The 18,351-nt window shown below is 43.2% G+C and overlaps 1 protein-coding gene across 4 annotated transcripts in view; it reads right to left on the bottom strand.

Moving 5' to 3' along the window:
• Window positions 1–25: 25 nt before the first annotated feature.
• Window positions 26–18,351, bottom strand: part of LOC129179198 (oocyte zinc finger protein XlCOF6.1-like) — a 147,839-nt gene continuing 129,513 nt past the window's right edge. For 2 of the 4 annotated variants that reach the window (XM_054772107.1, XM_054772106.1), the window contains 2 exons: window positions 10,896–11,405; window positions 26–3,687 (listed from right to left, as the gene is read on the bottom strand). In XM_054772107.1, coding sequence (XP_054628082.1) covers window positions 1,916–3,687; window positions 10,896–11,405 — 2,282 coding nt within the window. In that variant the 3' untranslated portion in view covers window positions 26–1,915. Of the gene's footprint in view, window positions 3,688–8,156; window positions 11,406–18,351 lie in introns of those variants that run through there. The other 2 variants (XM_054772108.1, XM_054772109.1) reach the window with 2 other exon arrangements.

The following is an 18,351-nucleotide window of genomic DNA, read 5'->3' as shown; positions in this document are numbered from 1 at the left end:
AGTCAATTAAGGATCTGATGGCAGGTCAGGTAGAATCCAATGGAGTTTTTATTCCAGAGGAAAAAAAAGTTATTTTACAGAATTAAGTAATTCCCTCAGGCTGTACATCATTTCTTACTATTTGAAGTGGGCATAGTGTGGACATGGAGCCACCTATATTAGGGTGTGACCTTCATTTGTTATTTTGGGCTAATTCCGTTGCTTCAACACATGTCCATACAGTGGTGTGAAAAAGTGTTTGCCGCTTCATGATTTCCTTTTTTTTGTTGCATGTTTGTTACATTTTCAGACCATCAAACAACTTTAAATATTAGTTAATGACAACACAATTGAACACACAATGCACTTTGTAAATGAAACGTTTTATTATTAAGGGAGAAAAAAATCCAAACCTACATGGCCCTGTGTGAAAAAGTGATTGTCGCCTAATCCTAATAAGTGGTTGTGACACCCTTAGCAGCAACAACTACAATCAGGCGTTCTCAATAACTTGCAATGAGTCTCTTACAGCGCTGTGGGGGAATTTTGGCCCACTCATCTTTGCAGAATTGTTGTCATTCAGTCACATTGGAGGGTTTTTCAGCATGAAGCACCTTTTTAAGGTCATGCCACAGCATCTCAATAGGATTCAGGTCAGGACTTTGACTAGGCCACTCCAAAGTCTTCATTTTGTTTTTGTTCAGCCCTTCAGAGGTGGACTTGCTGGTGTGTTTTGGATCATTGTCCTGCTGCAGAACCCAAGTTCGTTTCAGCTTGAGGTCACGAACAGATGGCCGGGCATTCTCCTTACAGATTTTTTGGTAGACAGCAGAATTAATGGTTCCATTTATCACAGTCAGTCTCCCAGGTCCTGAAGCAGCAAAACAGCCCCAGACCATCACATTTCACTGTTGGTAAGATGTTTTTTTTTCTGACATGCGGCGTTACTTTTATGCCAGATGCAATGGGACACACACCTTCCAAAAGGTTCATCCTTTGTCTCGTCAGACCAGAGAGTATTTTCCCAAATGTCTTGGGGATCATCAATATGTTTTCTGGCAAAATTGAGACGAGCCTAGGTAATATTCTTTTTCTTCAGCAGTGGTTTGCGTCGAGGAGCTCTGCCATTCAGGCCCTTTTTGCCCAGTGTCTTTCTTATGGTGGAGTCATGTACACTGACCTTAACTGAGGCAAGTGAGGCCCGCAGCTCTTTGGATGTTGTTGTGGGGTTTTTTGTGACCTCTTGGTTGAGTCGTCGCTGCGCTCTTGGGGTCATTTTGGTTGGCCGGCCACTCCTGGGAACGTTCAACATTGTTCTGTGTTTTTGCGATTTGTGGAGAATGGCTCTTGCGGTGGTTCGCTGGAGTTCCAAAGCTTTAGAAATGGCTTCACAACATTTTCCAGACTGATAGATCTCAATTACTTTCTTTCTGTGTGTGGGGGGGGGCAATCGCTTTTTCACAAAGGGCCATGTAGATTTTGATTTTTTTTTCTCCCTTAATAATACACAGTTTCATTTAAAAACTGCATTTTTTGTTCAGTTGTGTTGTCATTGACTAATATTTAAATTTGTTTGATGATCTGAAACTTATGTGTGACAAACATGCAAAAAAATACGAAATCAAGAAGGCAAATAGTCATATATCATGTCATTATTCACATTTAATAAGAAATATAATAAAATAGTCTATTTGTAGCAAAAAAAAAAAGGACACCTAGTCATTGTCTCCATAATCCTATGATTGTGTCACAGGGCAGCTCCTATCTCTGTATTGAAGTGTTGTGTTAAGTGAGAGGACACTTGATAACTTATGATGCGTGAACAGCACACTAATTCATGAGGGAATCGGACATCGTACACACAACACATCACCGCTTTCTAGAAGCTTCTCATCTGTGACATTGATCTTTTAGCACAAACTGGCCACTACAATGTTTATTCTCTGTTGTGTGTCTGCATGTGTGTTGTCAGTCTTTTCTTACAAGAATAACTTTTACCACAGACTGAGCAACTGAAAGGTTTATGTCCTGTGTGTGTGCTCATGTGTCTGACTCTATCTCCTTTCCGAATGAATCTTTTACCGCAAACTGAGCAACCAAAGGGTTTGTGTCCTGTGTGCGTTCTCATGTGTTGTACCATACCTGACGCTCGAGTGAATCTTTCACCACAAACAGAACAACCAAAAGGTTTTTCTCCTGTGTGCGTTCTCATGTGTGATGCCATACTTAACTTTCGAGTGAATCGTTGACCACAAACAGAACAACCAAAAGGTTTTTCACCCGTGTGTGTTCTCATGTGTCTGATTATATCGCCTTTCCGAATGAATCTTTTACCACAAACTGAGCAACTAAAGTGTTTCTCTCCTGTGTGCATTCTCATGTGTCGTACCACATGTGCCTTTTGATAGAATCGTTGCGCACAAACTGGGCAGCTAAAGGGGTTTTCTTCTGGGTGTGTTCTCATGTGTGATACCATAGCTGCTTTGTGACCGAATCTTTTACCACATACTGAGCAACTGAAGGATGTTTCTGCCGTGTGTGTTCTCATGTGTGATACCACATTATCCTTTTGAGAGAATCTTTTGTCACAAATTGAGCAGCTAAAAGGTTTTTCTCCTGTGTGCGTTCTCATGTGTCTGACCATCGCGTCTTTCCGAAAGAATCTTTTACAACAAACTGAGCAACTAAAGGGTTGTTCTCCTGTGTGTGCTCTCATGTGTCGTACCATACCTGACTGATCAGAGAATCTTTTATCACAAACAGAACAAGCAAAAGGTTGTTCGTCTGTGTGTGTTCTCATGTGTCGTATCATACCTGACTGAAAGGAGAATTTTTGACCACAAACAGAACAAACAAAAGGTTTTTCTCCTGTGTGTGTTCTCATGTGTTGGGTCAAATTACTCTTACAAGGAAAGCTTTTATCACAAACTGAGCAGGTGGAACGTTTTTTACCTGGCTTCTTTTTAGAGCATTTGAGTTTAGAGTGTTTGTTGTTAGTGTGAGTCCTCATATCACCTTCCCAGTTTGTATCACTGCTCAAAGGTTCTTGGGTGTTGTGCCTGTCTTCATCCTCAGGAGAGTGTGATGTTGTGGCATCACTATCTGATAGTGGAGCTAAGAGGTTGTCTGCTTGTGATCCTCCACAGTGGCCTCCATCAGCTTCTGGTGTCATGTGTTGTGGTGATCTGCTGCTGCCTGTGTTCTCCTCACTCGAACTGTGTTGAATCTGTGTGGACGCATGTGGTTTGTCTTCATGGTTTTCGGTCTTCACAGAGAGTGGCAACTTAGTGAGATCAGCCTTCTCCCGCCCTAGTAGACACTCTCCCTCCTGAATGGTCCAGAGTTCCTCCTCTTCCTCTTTAACATGGGTTGGGTGTGGATCTTCCTGTTTCAAAGTGGAGTTCCGCCCCTGTAGCTGAGGCGGCTGCGCTTCCTGACAACCAATCAACCGCTGAACATCCGAAGGACACAACAAACGTAAGAACTCAGGTGGTTTGTCTTCAGTCTTCACAGAGACAACAGTCAGTGGCAAGTTGGGGAGATCAGCCTCCTCCAGACCTTGAAGACACTCTCCGTCCTGAGTGGTCCAAAATTCCTCCTCTTCTTCTTTTACATGGGCGAGCTGTAGATACTCCTGCTTCCAAATGAAGCTAACCTCTCGTGGCTGAGCGGGATGTTCCTCTTGACAACCAATCAGGTGCTGTACGTCTGCAGGACATAAACAACACAAACACACTTTAGCTCACAAATGATCCTTGAGATGTTTCTCCTGGATCTTGTGTGTGTTGTGTTTCATGGACATTAATTGAGTGTTCTTGCCAGAATGATGGAACATTGTTTACAATGACTTGGCTTCGACTGGGACAAGTGGAGTTAGAATCACAGAAAATACAAAAAATTTATTTCAATGGACATTCAGAGATGACAAATCTGACCCTACAACTTCAGGAAAGGTGTGCCCTAAATCTTGTGGACATCAGTCAGATGTGTGATGTCACATGTTAGGTTAGTTTGATATTTGATGCTTCTCATCAGTCCTGTATGCAGTAGCAGCAATAACAGGAACTAAATATCACATCAATCAAACAAACAAATCAGTATTAAATACTGTCAAAGGTCCATCCATCCATCCATCCATCCATCCATCCATCTTCTATGCTACTTCTCCTCATTAGGGTCGGGGGGGGGTATGCTGGAGTCTATCCCAGCTGACTTCGGGCGACAGGCGTGGTACACCCTGGACTGGTCACCAGCCAATCGCAGGGCCAGTCAAAGGTAATAGAAAATAAAATATGAATGTAAATGTAGACGCAAATGTAGACGCAATATAATAAAAAAACAATATTCTGCATAATGTGCAATACACCCTGCCTCTCGGCCAAAAGTCGGCTGGGATAGGCTCCAGCATACCCCCGTGACCCTAGTGAGGATTAAGCGGCACAGAAAGTGAATGAATGTGTGTGGGAGAGCTGACCGTATGTGTGCTAGGCCACACCAACACTCCAATTAGAGAGTGAGTCCAGACACAATAACAGATTTAATGGACTTTATTTATCTACAGTCCGAAATTCCATCCAACTGGTTAATGTGCAGTGAGTATAATGTCTGAAGTGGTCTTGTTTCTTGTATTCAGACCCCTTTACATTTTTCACTCTTTGTGTCATTGCAGCCATTTGCCAAAATCAAAAAAGTTTATTTTATTTCTCATTAATGTACATTCAGCACCCCATCTTGACAGAAAAAAACAGAAATGTAGACATTTATGCAACTTTATTAAAAAAGAAAAACTGAAATATCACATGGTCATAAGTATTCAGACCCTTTGCAGCAACATTCATATTTAACTGCCATGCTGTCCATTTCTTCTGATCCTCCTTGCGATGGTTCTGCTCCTTTATTGGAGTCCAATAAAGTGTTTAATTAAAGTGATTGGACTTCAATAGGAAAGGCACACACCTGTCAATATAAGACCTTGCAGCTCACAGTGCATGTCAGAGCAAAGTAGAGTCATGAGGTCGAAGGAACTGCCCAAGGAGCTCAGAGACAGAATTGTGGCAAGGCACAGATCTGGCCAAGATTACAAAATAATTTCTGCAGCCCTCAAGGTTCCTAAGAGCATAGTGGCCTCCATAATCCTCAAATGGAAGAAGTTTGAGACGACCACAACTCTGCCCGGACCTGGCCGTCCAGCCAAACTGAGCAACCGTGGGAGAAGAGCCTTGGTGAGAAAGGTAAAGAAGGACCCAAAGATCACTGTGGCTGAGCTCCAGAGATGCAGTAGGGAGCTGGGAGAAAGTTCCACAAAGTCAACTATCACTGCAGCCCTCCGCCAGTCGGGGCTTTATGGCAGAGTGGCCCGACGGAAGCCTCTCCTCAGTTTAAGACACATGAAAAAACACATGAAGGAAACCATTACTATGAGAAATAAGATTCTCTGGTCTGATGAGACCAAGATTGAACTTTTTGGTGTTAATTCTAAGCGGTATGTGTGGAGAAAACCAGGCACTGATCATCACCTGCCCAATACAATCCCTACAGTGAAACATGGTGGTGGGAGCATCACGTTTTTCAGCTGCAGGGACAGGACGACTGGTTGTATGAAGGAAAGATGAATGTGGCCAAGTACAGAGATATCCTGGAGGAAAACCTCTTCGAGAGTGCTCAGGACCTCAGACTGAGCCGAAGGTTCTCTTTTCAAAAGGACAATGACCCTAAGCACACAGCTAAAATAACAAAGGAGTGGCTTCAGAACAACTCTGTGACCGTTCTTGACTGGCCCAGCCAGAGACCTGACCTAAACCCAATTGAGCATCTCTGGAGAGACTTGAAAATGGCTGTCCACCAACGTTCACCATCCAACCTGAGAGAACTGGAGAGGATCTGCAAGGAAGAATGGCAGAGGATCCCCAAATCCAGGTGTGAAAAACATGTTGCATCATTCCCAAGAAGACTCGTGGCTGTATGAGCTCAAAAGGGTGCTTCTACTCAATACTAAGCACAGGGTCTGAATACTTATGACCATGTCATATTTCAGTTTTTCTTTTTTAATAAATTTGCAAAAATTTCTACATTTCTCTTTTTTTCTGTCAAGATGGGGTGCTGAGTGTACATTAATGACAAATAAAATGAACTTTTTTGTTTTTGTCAGGAAGTCAGGAAAGCACCAAAATAGTTCAAAGCTCTTGCCATGTATGAATAGCTGCACATTTTCACATAAAAATTGAAAGGCTTTTAAGACCTTTTCAACACATCTAAATGGAAAAATCAACACTATTTCATGCTTGGCTAAATACTGCCTTTAACGTGGCTGTGTTAAGAGAGGTAGCGTTCATGGCTGTCACACACGACTTTCTGGTACATACGCAGCTCAGTTTGCGGTCATGCTGTCATGCTGTCGTGATAGGCTATTCATTCAATGATCGCTAACGTTAGTAGCTAAGCTTTGCCAAATTGCTACCATTACTGACAGCTATCGAAAATAATGGGCGTGTGTGTACGCTGCATGTCGCTGACTTGCTCAGAGCAGGAAGATAGTGGAATATTATGCTTACAGCACATTCAAAAGTTTGCGCCCTCTTGGCGGCCGTCTAACCGTTGCAAACATCCCTTTTAAGAGATGGATGCAGTAGTTTGGTCACGATAAAGGGACACTCCAAAACGTGCAGTTTAAATGGATTGTGGGTGGTCCGGAAACGAGTCACTTTCTGGTGTGACCACCATTTGCTTCAAATAACATACGCTGATCCAAACATTTTAAATCATTGAGTTCAGCTCATGAAAAATGGAAGCAAAAATAAAAGTGTTGTGTTTGTATTTGTGTTGAGTATAACAGTGTGCCAGCACACAAAACAAGTTTAATGTTAGTTTCAGGAACAATAAGTTTTTATCCGCAAATGTAAAAATTATTTGAAGAAAAAGTGTGTGTAAAGGTTTTTAGTACATGGCACATATGGGGAGCTAAATTAGAGCATTTGCAGATGAACCTGGATGAAAGGTGAACAAGCTTTAAATATAGAAATTTAACTTTGCTTCTGATGAACCCAGTATGTGAGTTTCATTACATGAGGGCCATTTCGTCGGTAGGCCAGTCCCCTGCATGGGAATTTGGTATGAAACACCTCCCAGTCCACTCTATCGTCATATCTAGAAGTCTTCATTGTAGGCGGAATTATCCCCTATGCAACACAGCTCCAGCAATGAGACGCTCTCTCTCTTTAGCACACTGTTGGCACGCCCGTGTCCAGCACCCGGCCACACTCGATGCCCTTCCCCTCCCATTCAAGCTTGACACAGTCGCCCATAAACATGGCACAGACACACACAAGAATGCAACTTGCATTCACCGACATCAAGTTGTATTCGCGACCCACTGGAAACTGTTCTGTGACCCACTTTTGGGTCACGACCCACCAGTTGAGAATGACTTAAAATGGTCTGTATTTAGCAGTTCCTCCAGCTGCCTAGAGGGCACCTGATTTCAAACATAATATTCCTGCTTTGAGTACATTTGCCGTAACCCTGGCTCACGCATTAGTTATATTTGTTGTCAGCTAATGATAGCGATGTCGCTCCAAATTGTCAGTTGCTTCTCTGAGCCAGCTTTTGTGTGTGAACATGAGCTACGGATTGCTCATGGCACTTTTATATTCTACCATTAAGCCATCTGATTTGAACATATACAATATTTCTGCTAATATATACATTGATGTCAGACTGATTTGCTAGAAGAACAAACTATGCTTTGTTATGACTGTCTGCTTGAGGTTAGACCCTTCCTGTCTCCAAAACAAGTTTCGCCAATGACGTTATGGCAACAGGTTGTGATTAACCTGAGAAGTCCTGATAAAGTTTGTATAGCTATGCTTCTGTCCTGTCTTTCAAGGGGACACTTGCCACAGACTGCTATAGGTTTGTTTCAACATTCTGTCTCTGTGCAGAATAAATATGATAAAAGACACATTTGTCATAGAACAGTTTATTTCCTCTTTCCACCGGTGCTAACGGGTATTTTCCACAACGTAACTACCAGACAGCGGTGGGAGACAGCCATAAAAAAAAGTTATTTTATTCAGGCCGAATGAAAATTTAGGACAATTTTCATTTATATAGTTTAAAGAGTCCCTGACATGATTCATCACTGTGGCTTCCATATATTATATATTGTTTATACCGTATTTTCCAGACTATAAGTCGCTCCGGTGTATACGTCGCACCAGTCAAAACTGCACATTGAAGAAGAAAAAAAAAAACATGTAAGTCGTATTTTTAGGGGGAATTTTATTTTATGATCTCAGAGACCAAAAACAGACATTTCATCTTGAAAGGCAAGTTATAGTAATACCAAAAAAATTGAGAACAACAAGCTAAATAGGCATCTGTTAACGTAACGTGAATAGGTGATATGTTAACGTAATACAGTCAAACCTGTCTTAGCGGGCCACCTGTATATAACGGCCACTGGAATGGCCCTTATGACCCTGTGTATAGCGGTCACCTGTCTAATACGGCCAGCAGCCACCCATTTTGTATCCCTTGGTCAATATCTGACCGCATATAGCGGCCAAAATACCAACTCAAGCAGAAGTTTCATGCACGAAAAGCTGTAATGACACTCTGCCATATATATAGTAGCACAGCTTTGTTCTGTGGGTGGTGTAGAATAACAAGCTTAGTTGTTCTTTACAACTTTTATCCGCAGTCCCACAGTGCCCTCTACTGGTCAACATGTAACAGTATAATTATATGTATCTGCAAACACAACAAGCTTCTAATCACAGACATGTTAATATGTGCGTGCACAAATTCAAAATGGCCGCCAACCTGTCATAACGGCCACCTACCTATAGCGGCCACTTTTGCAGTTTCCCTTTAGTGGCTGCTATAGACAGGTTTGACTGTATATTAAACAGTTATTCAGATAACTATCCTAAACATATAACTAGCTTACTTGCAGCTTGTAATCTGCAGAATATGATTTTCTTTTTGGGGGCATTTGTGTTCCATCTTTCTCAGTTATCTTTATAAGCTGATGTTTACATTGTGAATTTTCAGTGGTACAGGAGTGATAGGAGTAGCAGATACTGGTACTCAATCCTCGAGTGCCCTCTCATGGCTGTCAGTGTAACAAAAAAACATACATAAGCTGCAGTCATCAGTGAAATGATCACTGGATGTTTTTCGTTCTCTGCACTTGCTTCTTCCATTGTTGTCTTAAACCTTCGTCTTCAGGAGAAGAAAACAAACTTACAGTATCACTCTGATACTATGAACATCTAGCAGCAACACAGCATTTGGCATGACTACTATTTTGATGAAATATATACTGAACCAGGGCCGCATGGTGGTCTAGTGGTTAGCATGTTGGCCACACAGTCACAGTCTGGAGATTGGGAAGACCTGGGTTCGAATCTCCGTTGGGCATTTCTGTGTGGAGTTTGCATGTTCTCCTCGTCCGTGCGTGGGTTTTCTCCGGGTACTCCGGTTTCCTCCCACATTCCAAAAACATGCATGTTAGGTTAATTGGTGACTCTAAATTGTCCATAGGTGTTGTGTGAGTGTCTATATGTGCCCTGCGATTACCCCGCCTGTCGCAGCTGGGATAGGCGCATACCCCTGCAACCCTAATGAGGAGAAGCGGCATAGAAAAAGGATGGATATACTGAACCAAGTTGACAACCTATTTCGAGAAGTGTTTGTTTACTTTCTTTTAGCTGAGTGGTACTACCCCCGTCACTTCTGGAAATGAGGCTGAGCTGCAGGAACCAATTCGTCACGGCTGGTGCCATGAACTAAAAATGCGAATTTGCGAATTTACCATTCGCTTTCAAGAAATCGAACAATGTAGACCGTAATTACAAATAATACATGATGTGTTTCAGCAAAGTTGATGAATCATGTCAGGGACCCTTTAAGTTTTTTTTTTTTTTCCCAAGTTAGAGGACACTTTGTAACTCATGCTCTGTGAACATGTACAACACTATTATAGAACATGGTCCCAATACGAACAACTTCGTGATCATTGACACTTCCTTAGACAAAAGACGAAAGATGGAAAAAACTCCATGTTGTCATCAACCAATCAAGGTGGTGTCGCTGCTGTTGTGAACAGCACACTAACTCATGAGGGAATCGGATATCATACACACAGCAGGTCACCACTTTCTAGAAGCTTCCCATGGGTGACATTACACTTCTGTGAATTGACTATCTTTTAGCACAAATTGGCCAGAAAAATATTTATTCTCCGTTGTGTGTCTGCATGTGTGTTGTCAATCTGTTCTTACAAGAATAACTTTTACCACAAACTGAGCAACTAAAGGGTTTATGTCCTGTGTGTGTGCTCATGTGTCTGACTATATCTCCTTTCCGAATGAATCTTTTATCACAAACTGAGCAATTAAAGGGTTTCTGTCCTGTGTGCGTTCTCATGTGCTGCACCATACCTGATTTTCGAGAGAATCTTTGACCACAAACAGAACAACCAAAAGACTTTTCTTCTGTGTGCGCCCTCATGTGTGATGCCATGCTGAACTTCCGAGTGAATCTTTCACCACAAACAGAACAACCAAAAGGTTTTTCTCCTGTGTGTGTTCTCACGTGCGATACCATACTTAACTTTCGAGTGAATCTTCGACCACAAACGGAACAACCAAAAGGTTTTTCTCCTGTGTGTGTTTTCATGTGTCGTGCCATACCTGACTGAAATGAGAATTTTTGACCACAAACAGAACAACCAAAAGATTTTTCTCCTGTGTGTGTTGTCATGTGTCGTATCATACCTGACTGAAAGGAGAATTGCTGACCACAAACAGAACAAACAAAAGGTTTTTCTCCTGTGTGTGTTCTCATGTGTTGGGTCAAATTACTCTTACAAGGAAAGCTTCTAGCACAAATTGAGCAGGTGGAACGTTTTTTACCTGGCTTCTTTTTAGAGTATTCAGAGTGTTTGTTGTCAGTGTGAGTCCTCATATCACCTTCCCAGTCTGTATCGCTGCTCAACGGTTCTTGGGTGTCGTCCCTATCTTCATCTTCAGGAGAGTGTGACGTTGTGTCGTCACTATCTGATAGTGGAGCTAAGAGGTTGTCTGCTTGTGATCCTCCACAGTGGCCTCCATCAGCTTCTGTTGTCATGTGTTGTGGTGAGCTGCTGCTGCCTGTGTTCTCCTCACTTGGACTGTGATGAAGCTGTAAGGACTCAGGTGGTTTGTCGTCATGGTCTTCAGTCTTCACCGAGACAGAAGTCAGTGGGAACTTGGTCAGATCAGACTCCTCACGCCCTAGAAGACACTCTCCCTCCTGAATGGTACAGAGTTCCTCCTCTTCCTCTTTAACATGGGGGGGCTGTGGATCCTCCTGCTTCAAAGTGGAGCTCCCCCCCTGTGGATGAGTGGGATGTTCTTCTTGACAACCAATCAGCTGCTGTACACCTGCAGGACACAGACAACATAAACACACTTTATCTCAGACATGATCCTTTAGGTGTTTCTACTGGAACTCATTACACACTTTCTTCTATGTACTGTATGTGTGTATTATTTTCTAGGCTCCAGCATAGAAAATAAAAATATTCAAAATAAATATATTCAATAAAATATTCAATATTTGTTTCAATGGACAAATGACAAATCTAATCCCCACAAATTGAACACATTTTGTTGTCCCATAATGGTCCTACAAACTATTGCCGATATTACTGCCAACATTATATTCGGACCATTTTTTTCATTAATGTAAATATATATGGCATAATAATGCAGGTCCACCCGATCAAAAGCAATAAACTTAAATTTTTGTAGAGTATTTAACATTGTAATTGGAATGTCAAGAGCTTTTAAATAAAATAATTTAAAACCAACAAACAAACATAATAAATTAAACAAAAAAGCCAAATGAAAATAAAATGGACTCAAGTAGACCTGTCACGATAATCAATCAATCGAACGATAGAAATAAACGAGGTTGATAATTTTGACGCCTCGATAAATTGACATGCAGCATATACATATGCCTGTTCCGTTCCCTCATCTCGCTGTACCACAGGCTGGATGACAAGAGGGCACACTTTGCGTGTCTGCACGCATTGGTTCTATAGTGGAATGAAAGGAAAGAGTGAACCTCCTGTCTGCTATTCAGCCTCTTTGTCCCAGTACATGGAGGAGGGGCTACGTGCTGAGTGGATACACAGAGTGCTAGCAGTCAGAAAGTTAACAAGCGAATATGAATGAAGGCGCAAAAGCAGTAGTTTCTAAGCCAAATCCCACAGTTCCAGCGTGGATGTGCAGTGGGGCCTTCGTCCCGGCGGTCGGCGCTTGATCGGCGAAGTGAATGTATAGGGCGGGGTGGTGCGTGCTCATGGACGATGTTGCTCGCTGCATTGCAGGGGAGGTGCAGCCTTTCGGTGCGTTTGAGGGGCCAGCTTATCGGGAGATGTTGGAGGTGTTTGATAGACGGTGCGAGTTGCCTGGGAGGGCGTTCGTGCGCATGTTGCGGGGGTATTCTGGAGCCTTTTAGATACATGTATAGCCTATTATTTGCTGTACATATTGACCACAATTAATTTGAAATAAAATATCTATCAAATATCATAAAAACGTTTCAATACACTTTATTTTGAAAAACATGCACCGGAATCACGTGTCTGCCCTGTTGGCACTTGGCGGGTAAGGAGTGGAACAAAAGGCTGAGAGAAAGGCATTTAAAGTTAACTAATGCATTTGCTGTTCATACCTGCAAAAACGACCCTAATGTTGACATTACGGACAGCAAATTTAAATATAAAAAAAAATCCTGCCACAGCGACGCAGCAGCCGCACAACAGTGGTGGTAGTCCGCCTCCCATGTAGCCCACCACCACAGCTTCAAAAAATCCTGAGGGAAAACCCTGAACATTTATCACACTTGCCAAATTGTTGGCTTTTTAACCGTATCGAAAGTTTGCATTTCCTTTGCTATGCAGCAAACAACATTGTGATCGCACACCATTTTGCACTGTTTCTATTTATATTTACTTTGTCGACCAAATGCCGCATTAAGTGTTGACTGTCAGGACGAAGGCTATGTGCACCTCCACTCTGGGGTTGTGGCATTTAGCTTTGAAACCATCGCTTTTGTGCCTTTTGTGCCATTCATATTAGCGTTTGCTTGCTAACTTGCTGCTAGCACTCTTATCTCTGTATCCATTTACCAGTAGCCCCGCCTCCACAAAACTGGTACAAAGAGGCTTAATGGCCAACAGGAGGGTTCACTCTTGGGCTGCAACTAACGATTATTTTTTTGATTAAATGATGAATCAGATTTTTTTTTTAAAAACAAAACACATTTTTAATTTCCGCCTCTTAGCAGCAATCCCTTTAAGGATGCATGAATGGATTTGTTCACTCCCCAAAATCATTGCAAAGAGGGCGAGGAAGAAACACCGAACACTGAAATTGAAACAAATCAACTGACATAAACACTATCCTAAAAATCAAGGAGTCACTGGCAGAGACTACTACATGTGCATCAACAATAAAGAAATAAGAAATAAATAAAACTTCAGTGGCAGGCTTTGCTTTTGGCATCAGCTTGTCTGCCCTGGAGAGAGGGGCGGTGGTCAAGCTGTGAAGCACATAGCAAGATGATATGGCCTGTGCTGGACAGGCACAGCCATGGCTATTTGCAGTTTCACTGTTCTACCACTAGGTTTTGTGTGTACGCATGGTAAGAGTTAGGGATGTCCCGATCCGCTGTAATTATGAAGATTGGATAATATCGGCTTCCGCCATGAGATCATGCCCATCCGGTTTCCGTATCACATTCATAGCTCTGAGCCACAGTCCAACATGGTAGGTGCAGTAATGCGCATCAAAGCTGGTTGTGACTCTACTATCGACTCTACCGCAAGAAGAAGAAAACGCAACACCACCATCTGGACATGTCCTTGGTGTACTGTGGTGAAGTTACAGTAGTTTCACGTTGGACGTTGGATATTCGCCTCCGTAGCTACAGCGGTAGTTCCCTCTCACTGTGCCCGGACTGCTGTGTCATGGTGTAGGGAGCTTGCACGGGAAGTGCTGCTCTGTCGTTGGTTGCATAGCATAGGGACCGCACAAACACCACTAAACATGTCGAAACGGCAGCAAAAAAACTTGAAAACTCCCCTGTTACCGTGAATGGAAGCTAGTGGGGTTCGCTTAGTTTAGCTAGTGCACCTGTGTGTGTGTGTGTGTGTGTGTGTGTGTGTGTGTGTGTGTGTGTTTGCACGACTCAGACGGGATGAGTATTTTTTTCACTGTGTTGTGTTTTACTGCTTTAATGTAAGGACCATTTAACAATGCCCACTGATGATGAGCAGGGTCTGAGTGAAAAAAGATGAGAGGCACGTTTATTCTTGCACACAGCGCGTATCAACCATCAATTGCCATTATCAACACACACAACACATTCCGGCCTTCAAATTAAGAGCCATCTTTGTGACATTTGTCTAACTGTGTAAACAAATTAAGGGTGTCATTAAAATATTTTACATGAACAACACGATTGTAACTACATCTTCCTTAATCACAAGCACGGGCATTACAGATTGTTGAAGATATTGTAGCAATATGTGCTGAGGCTGACATCCCATTAGAAAAGTTAGCTAAGCTATTTCTCAAGTACTGGACAAAATGGGCCAATGATGTATTGCATCAATAAATGTAAGGATTTTTGCATTTTTTTTACTAACCCAAATAGCACGCACTCTACACTGGTAAACTAAGTGGAAAAGATAAAAAACTGAAATCTAAAAAAATGGAAAAAACAGAATTTGGGAAACAAATAAAACAGATTTCATAGGGCCCTAAGACAGTTTGTTAAAAAATATATTCTAAATGTCATATATTTTAAATCACACCACAAACTGATCTATAACCATGTCAAATGATTAATCCTACACTAAAAGTAATTTGCATGTCCATTTTTTCCAATTTTATCTTTTATTTGATGGACTTTTATTATATCTTTTATTGGATTAGGGACCTGACTCACAGAGGTCTGTTACAAAAGCCAAACAATATTGTTGGTCATGCTGTGTTGCATTGTTTGTAATGCTTAGAAGAGTTATTTTCATAACCATATTCAATTCCCCAAATTCGTGTTTGTAACAAAAGCTTAATATTATTAAAAAAACAAACAAAAAAAATGATCGGTAATAATGATCGGATCCGCAAGACTATAAAAAAATCGGATCGGAAGCCAAAAAATGTGGATGGGGACATCCCTAATAAGAGTTGTGCATAAATGTACGCATTTTCCTACGCACAAGTACAAGTGGATAAATCCCACACTTTGCGTGGGATTGTTCTTATGCATGCTCTATGCACACATCTCTGCAGTGGTTTGCTTTGCAAGAGATCAGAAATAGGCAAAAATATTGATTTTTCCAAAGGCAAAGCTGATGTGTGTGTGACGATTTTGTTTTACCTGAAACACAAAGATAAAGGTCTGCTTTCACGGATGACTAAGGAAATTAATGATAGTCACATTTGAGACGCTGAAATCGGTATATTTACAGTAATGAAACGATCAATCGATTACCAAAATAGTTGTCGATTAATTGGATAATTGATTAATCATCCATTCATCGATTAATCGTTGCGGCTCTAGTTCACTCTCTCCATTTATTTCACTAACCAGTGTGCACAGACATGGGGAGTGAAAGCTACTGTCATCCTGCCTGTGTGGTAAAAAGAGACGAGGAAAACAAACACGCATACGTGCACGTCAATTTAATCGAGGCCGGTAAAATGATTGACTTCATTTTTTTTTTTTAAATCGTTCAATTAATCGATGTATCAATTATCGAGATAGGCTTAGTCAAGACATATTGAAATACAAGCAATATGTAGTATTCTGGTCACTAGGCATCAGTAAAGATGACATTACCTTACATTACATTACCTTAAAACTGCATAAAGTGCCATGGCATGTCCGGCATGAGTGAAAAAAAGTCCTCCTCCCATCCTGTGTGGAAGTGGTACATGTTTGGCTTCTTAAGTTTAGAAGAAGTCAATTTGAGGCTGACTGGTTAGCTTGCTAGCTAGCAGCCGTCTCGAGTCCCTGCAGCATATGAGTTGTGCACTGTGGTGTAAACAATGAATAATGACAGTGAAGGTGACTATAGGAGTGTTATTACACGTCTACAGGGCTCCAATAATGTTTAAAACCGTATTTACAAAGCCATAAACAGGTTTTCTATGCTCCAACTACAAAAATATGCAATTTATTAACATTGAATTCTATATCGTGGAAATTCATTTGGCACATTCAGGTGTGGACCCAATTAACCACTATCAACGAGGGCAAATGAGCTAGTTTGCCAACCAACAGTAACTCCAAAAGGAGGAGAAATGAGATTAACACCAAGAAGACGCTTGGGCGTCAGTCGCCGTTGCGCTTTGTGCGCTGCCGGGCCGCTGTCTGTGTCCTCGCCTCCCCCGGTCTGTCTGTGGGCTTGTCGGGGGTGGGGCTCCGGTGCGCGGGTGGTGCGCTGTCGGCTCTGGTGGCATGTGGCTGGTCTGGCTTCTGGTGGTATGTGGGGGCCGTCGGCTGGTCGGCTGCTGGTCTCGCCTTCTCGGCGCTGGTGCTTGGCCTCCCTGCGGCTTGGGGTGTGGTGCTCCCGCTCTCTCTTCGGGGTTTGCTGGCCCGCGGGTCTCGGTTGGCGCTGTGTGGTGGTTCGCCTGGCTGCTCGCCCGTTTTCCCGCCTGCCTGCTCGGTTTCCCGCTCTCCTCCTCGCTGACTCCCCTGTCTGCCTCGCTGGCGGCGTCCTACCGCTGGGGGGGTGTGGCCGGGTGTCTTCCTGCTCCCCGGCGGTCTGCGCTCTCCGCCCCTGGGTTCTGAATCGTATGTCTGGGACCCCGGGGTCCCCGGCTCCGCTGCTCCTTGGGTTACCAACGGGGGATAGGGTGGGGCTTCCGGGTGTCGGGCAGTCGACCACTGTGTGTGTGTGTGTGTGTGTGTGTGTGTGTGTGTGTGTGTGCGCGCTTGAGTAAGTAAGAGTGTGTATGAGCGTGCGCATAGGGGTGTGTTTGTGCGTAGGAGTGTTTATGTGCGTGTGTGTGGGTGCGTAGGAGTGTGTATGTGCGTGCGTGTGTGTATTTTTATTTATTTATTTATTTTAGTTATTTATTTGGGGGGGGGGGGGGGGGGGGGGGCATACAGGGGTTTGCTCCGTGGGGTCAGGTGCTGGGCGATACATCTCTGCCGCCCGTGCCTCCGCCGGGTGGGTGGAGGGTGTGCCTCCTGCATCCCTTGGCGGGGCGGCCCTGTGTCGGGGGTCGGGCGGGGGTTGGCCCGGGGCGGGCCGGGCTCCGCTCCCTGGGGGTGGGGGTGGCGGTGGGGGGGAATTGGCGCTTCCGGCGCGGGCGGGCTTCTTTCCGGCTGTGGAGGCGTCTCTGGGCCTGCCGGTTTGTGGCCCCCGGTACCCGTCTGCCTTTGTGGGGTGTGATCTCTCGCTGGTCTCGGGGGTTGGCAGTCCTCCGGCCCGCTGGCGCCCTGTCCTTGGCTGGGATTACCTCTCTTCGGCCCCTTACTGGTCTTCCCGGGGGGGGGGCTCTCTGGGCTGGCTCTTGGGGCACTGATCTTTGTGCTGCCTGCCCCTATGGGCCTGGTGGCCTTCTGGCGGCCGGGGCCCGGCCTTGCTATTTGGGGCGGGGCTCTCTGGGAGGTGGAAGGCGGCCCCTTTCCTTTCATGCACTCTCAGTGACAATCACACGCCCACACATTCCTGCACCTTTATATATATATGAAGTCTTCCTTACATACAGAGATACCTGTACATATGCACACTCACAGTACATACGTACTTCCCCACATTACTCACTGAGTTATCCAGGGTGTTATTATGTTGTTGGTTTTATTACAGCGACGGTGATTTCAGCAGTATGACTATATATATATATGTGTGTATGTGCGGTATATATGTGTATATATATATATATATATATATATATATATATATATGTATATATGTATTTATGTATGTGTATGTATGTATATATGTGTGTATATGTATTTTTTTTTTTTACAATGATGTGCATTACAGTAACTTTGATTCTATTCACTATCATGGATAATCATTTCATTACTACAGTTATGTGTGACTGTTTCAATGCGGTATTATCATGGTGATCACTATCATAATTCATCATTTCATGACTGCTATTGTGTGCGACTGTTTCAATGCAGTATTGTCATTGTGATCACTGTCATAGGTCATCATTTCATGACTGCTATTATGTCTGATTGTCATTGACAGCTTTGTCATTGTGGTTGTTGATATTGATTTGTCCTTTATCCTTGTTCGTCTTTATAGTTGTCACGGACATTTATTTGCTGATGTCGTTCGGTATGTTT

Source organism: Dunckerocampus dactyliophorus, chromosome 4, assembly GCF_027744805.1.
Source record: "Dunckerocampus dactyliophorus isolate RoL2022-P2 chromosome 4, RoL_Ddac_1.1, whole genome shotgun sequence".
NCBI classification, from domain to species: Eukaryota; Metazoa; Chordata; class Actinopteri; order Syngnathiformes; family Syngnathidae; genus Dunckerocampus; species Dunckerocampus dactyliophorus.
This window is presented reverse-complemented; position numbering and strand designations above follow the sequence as displayed.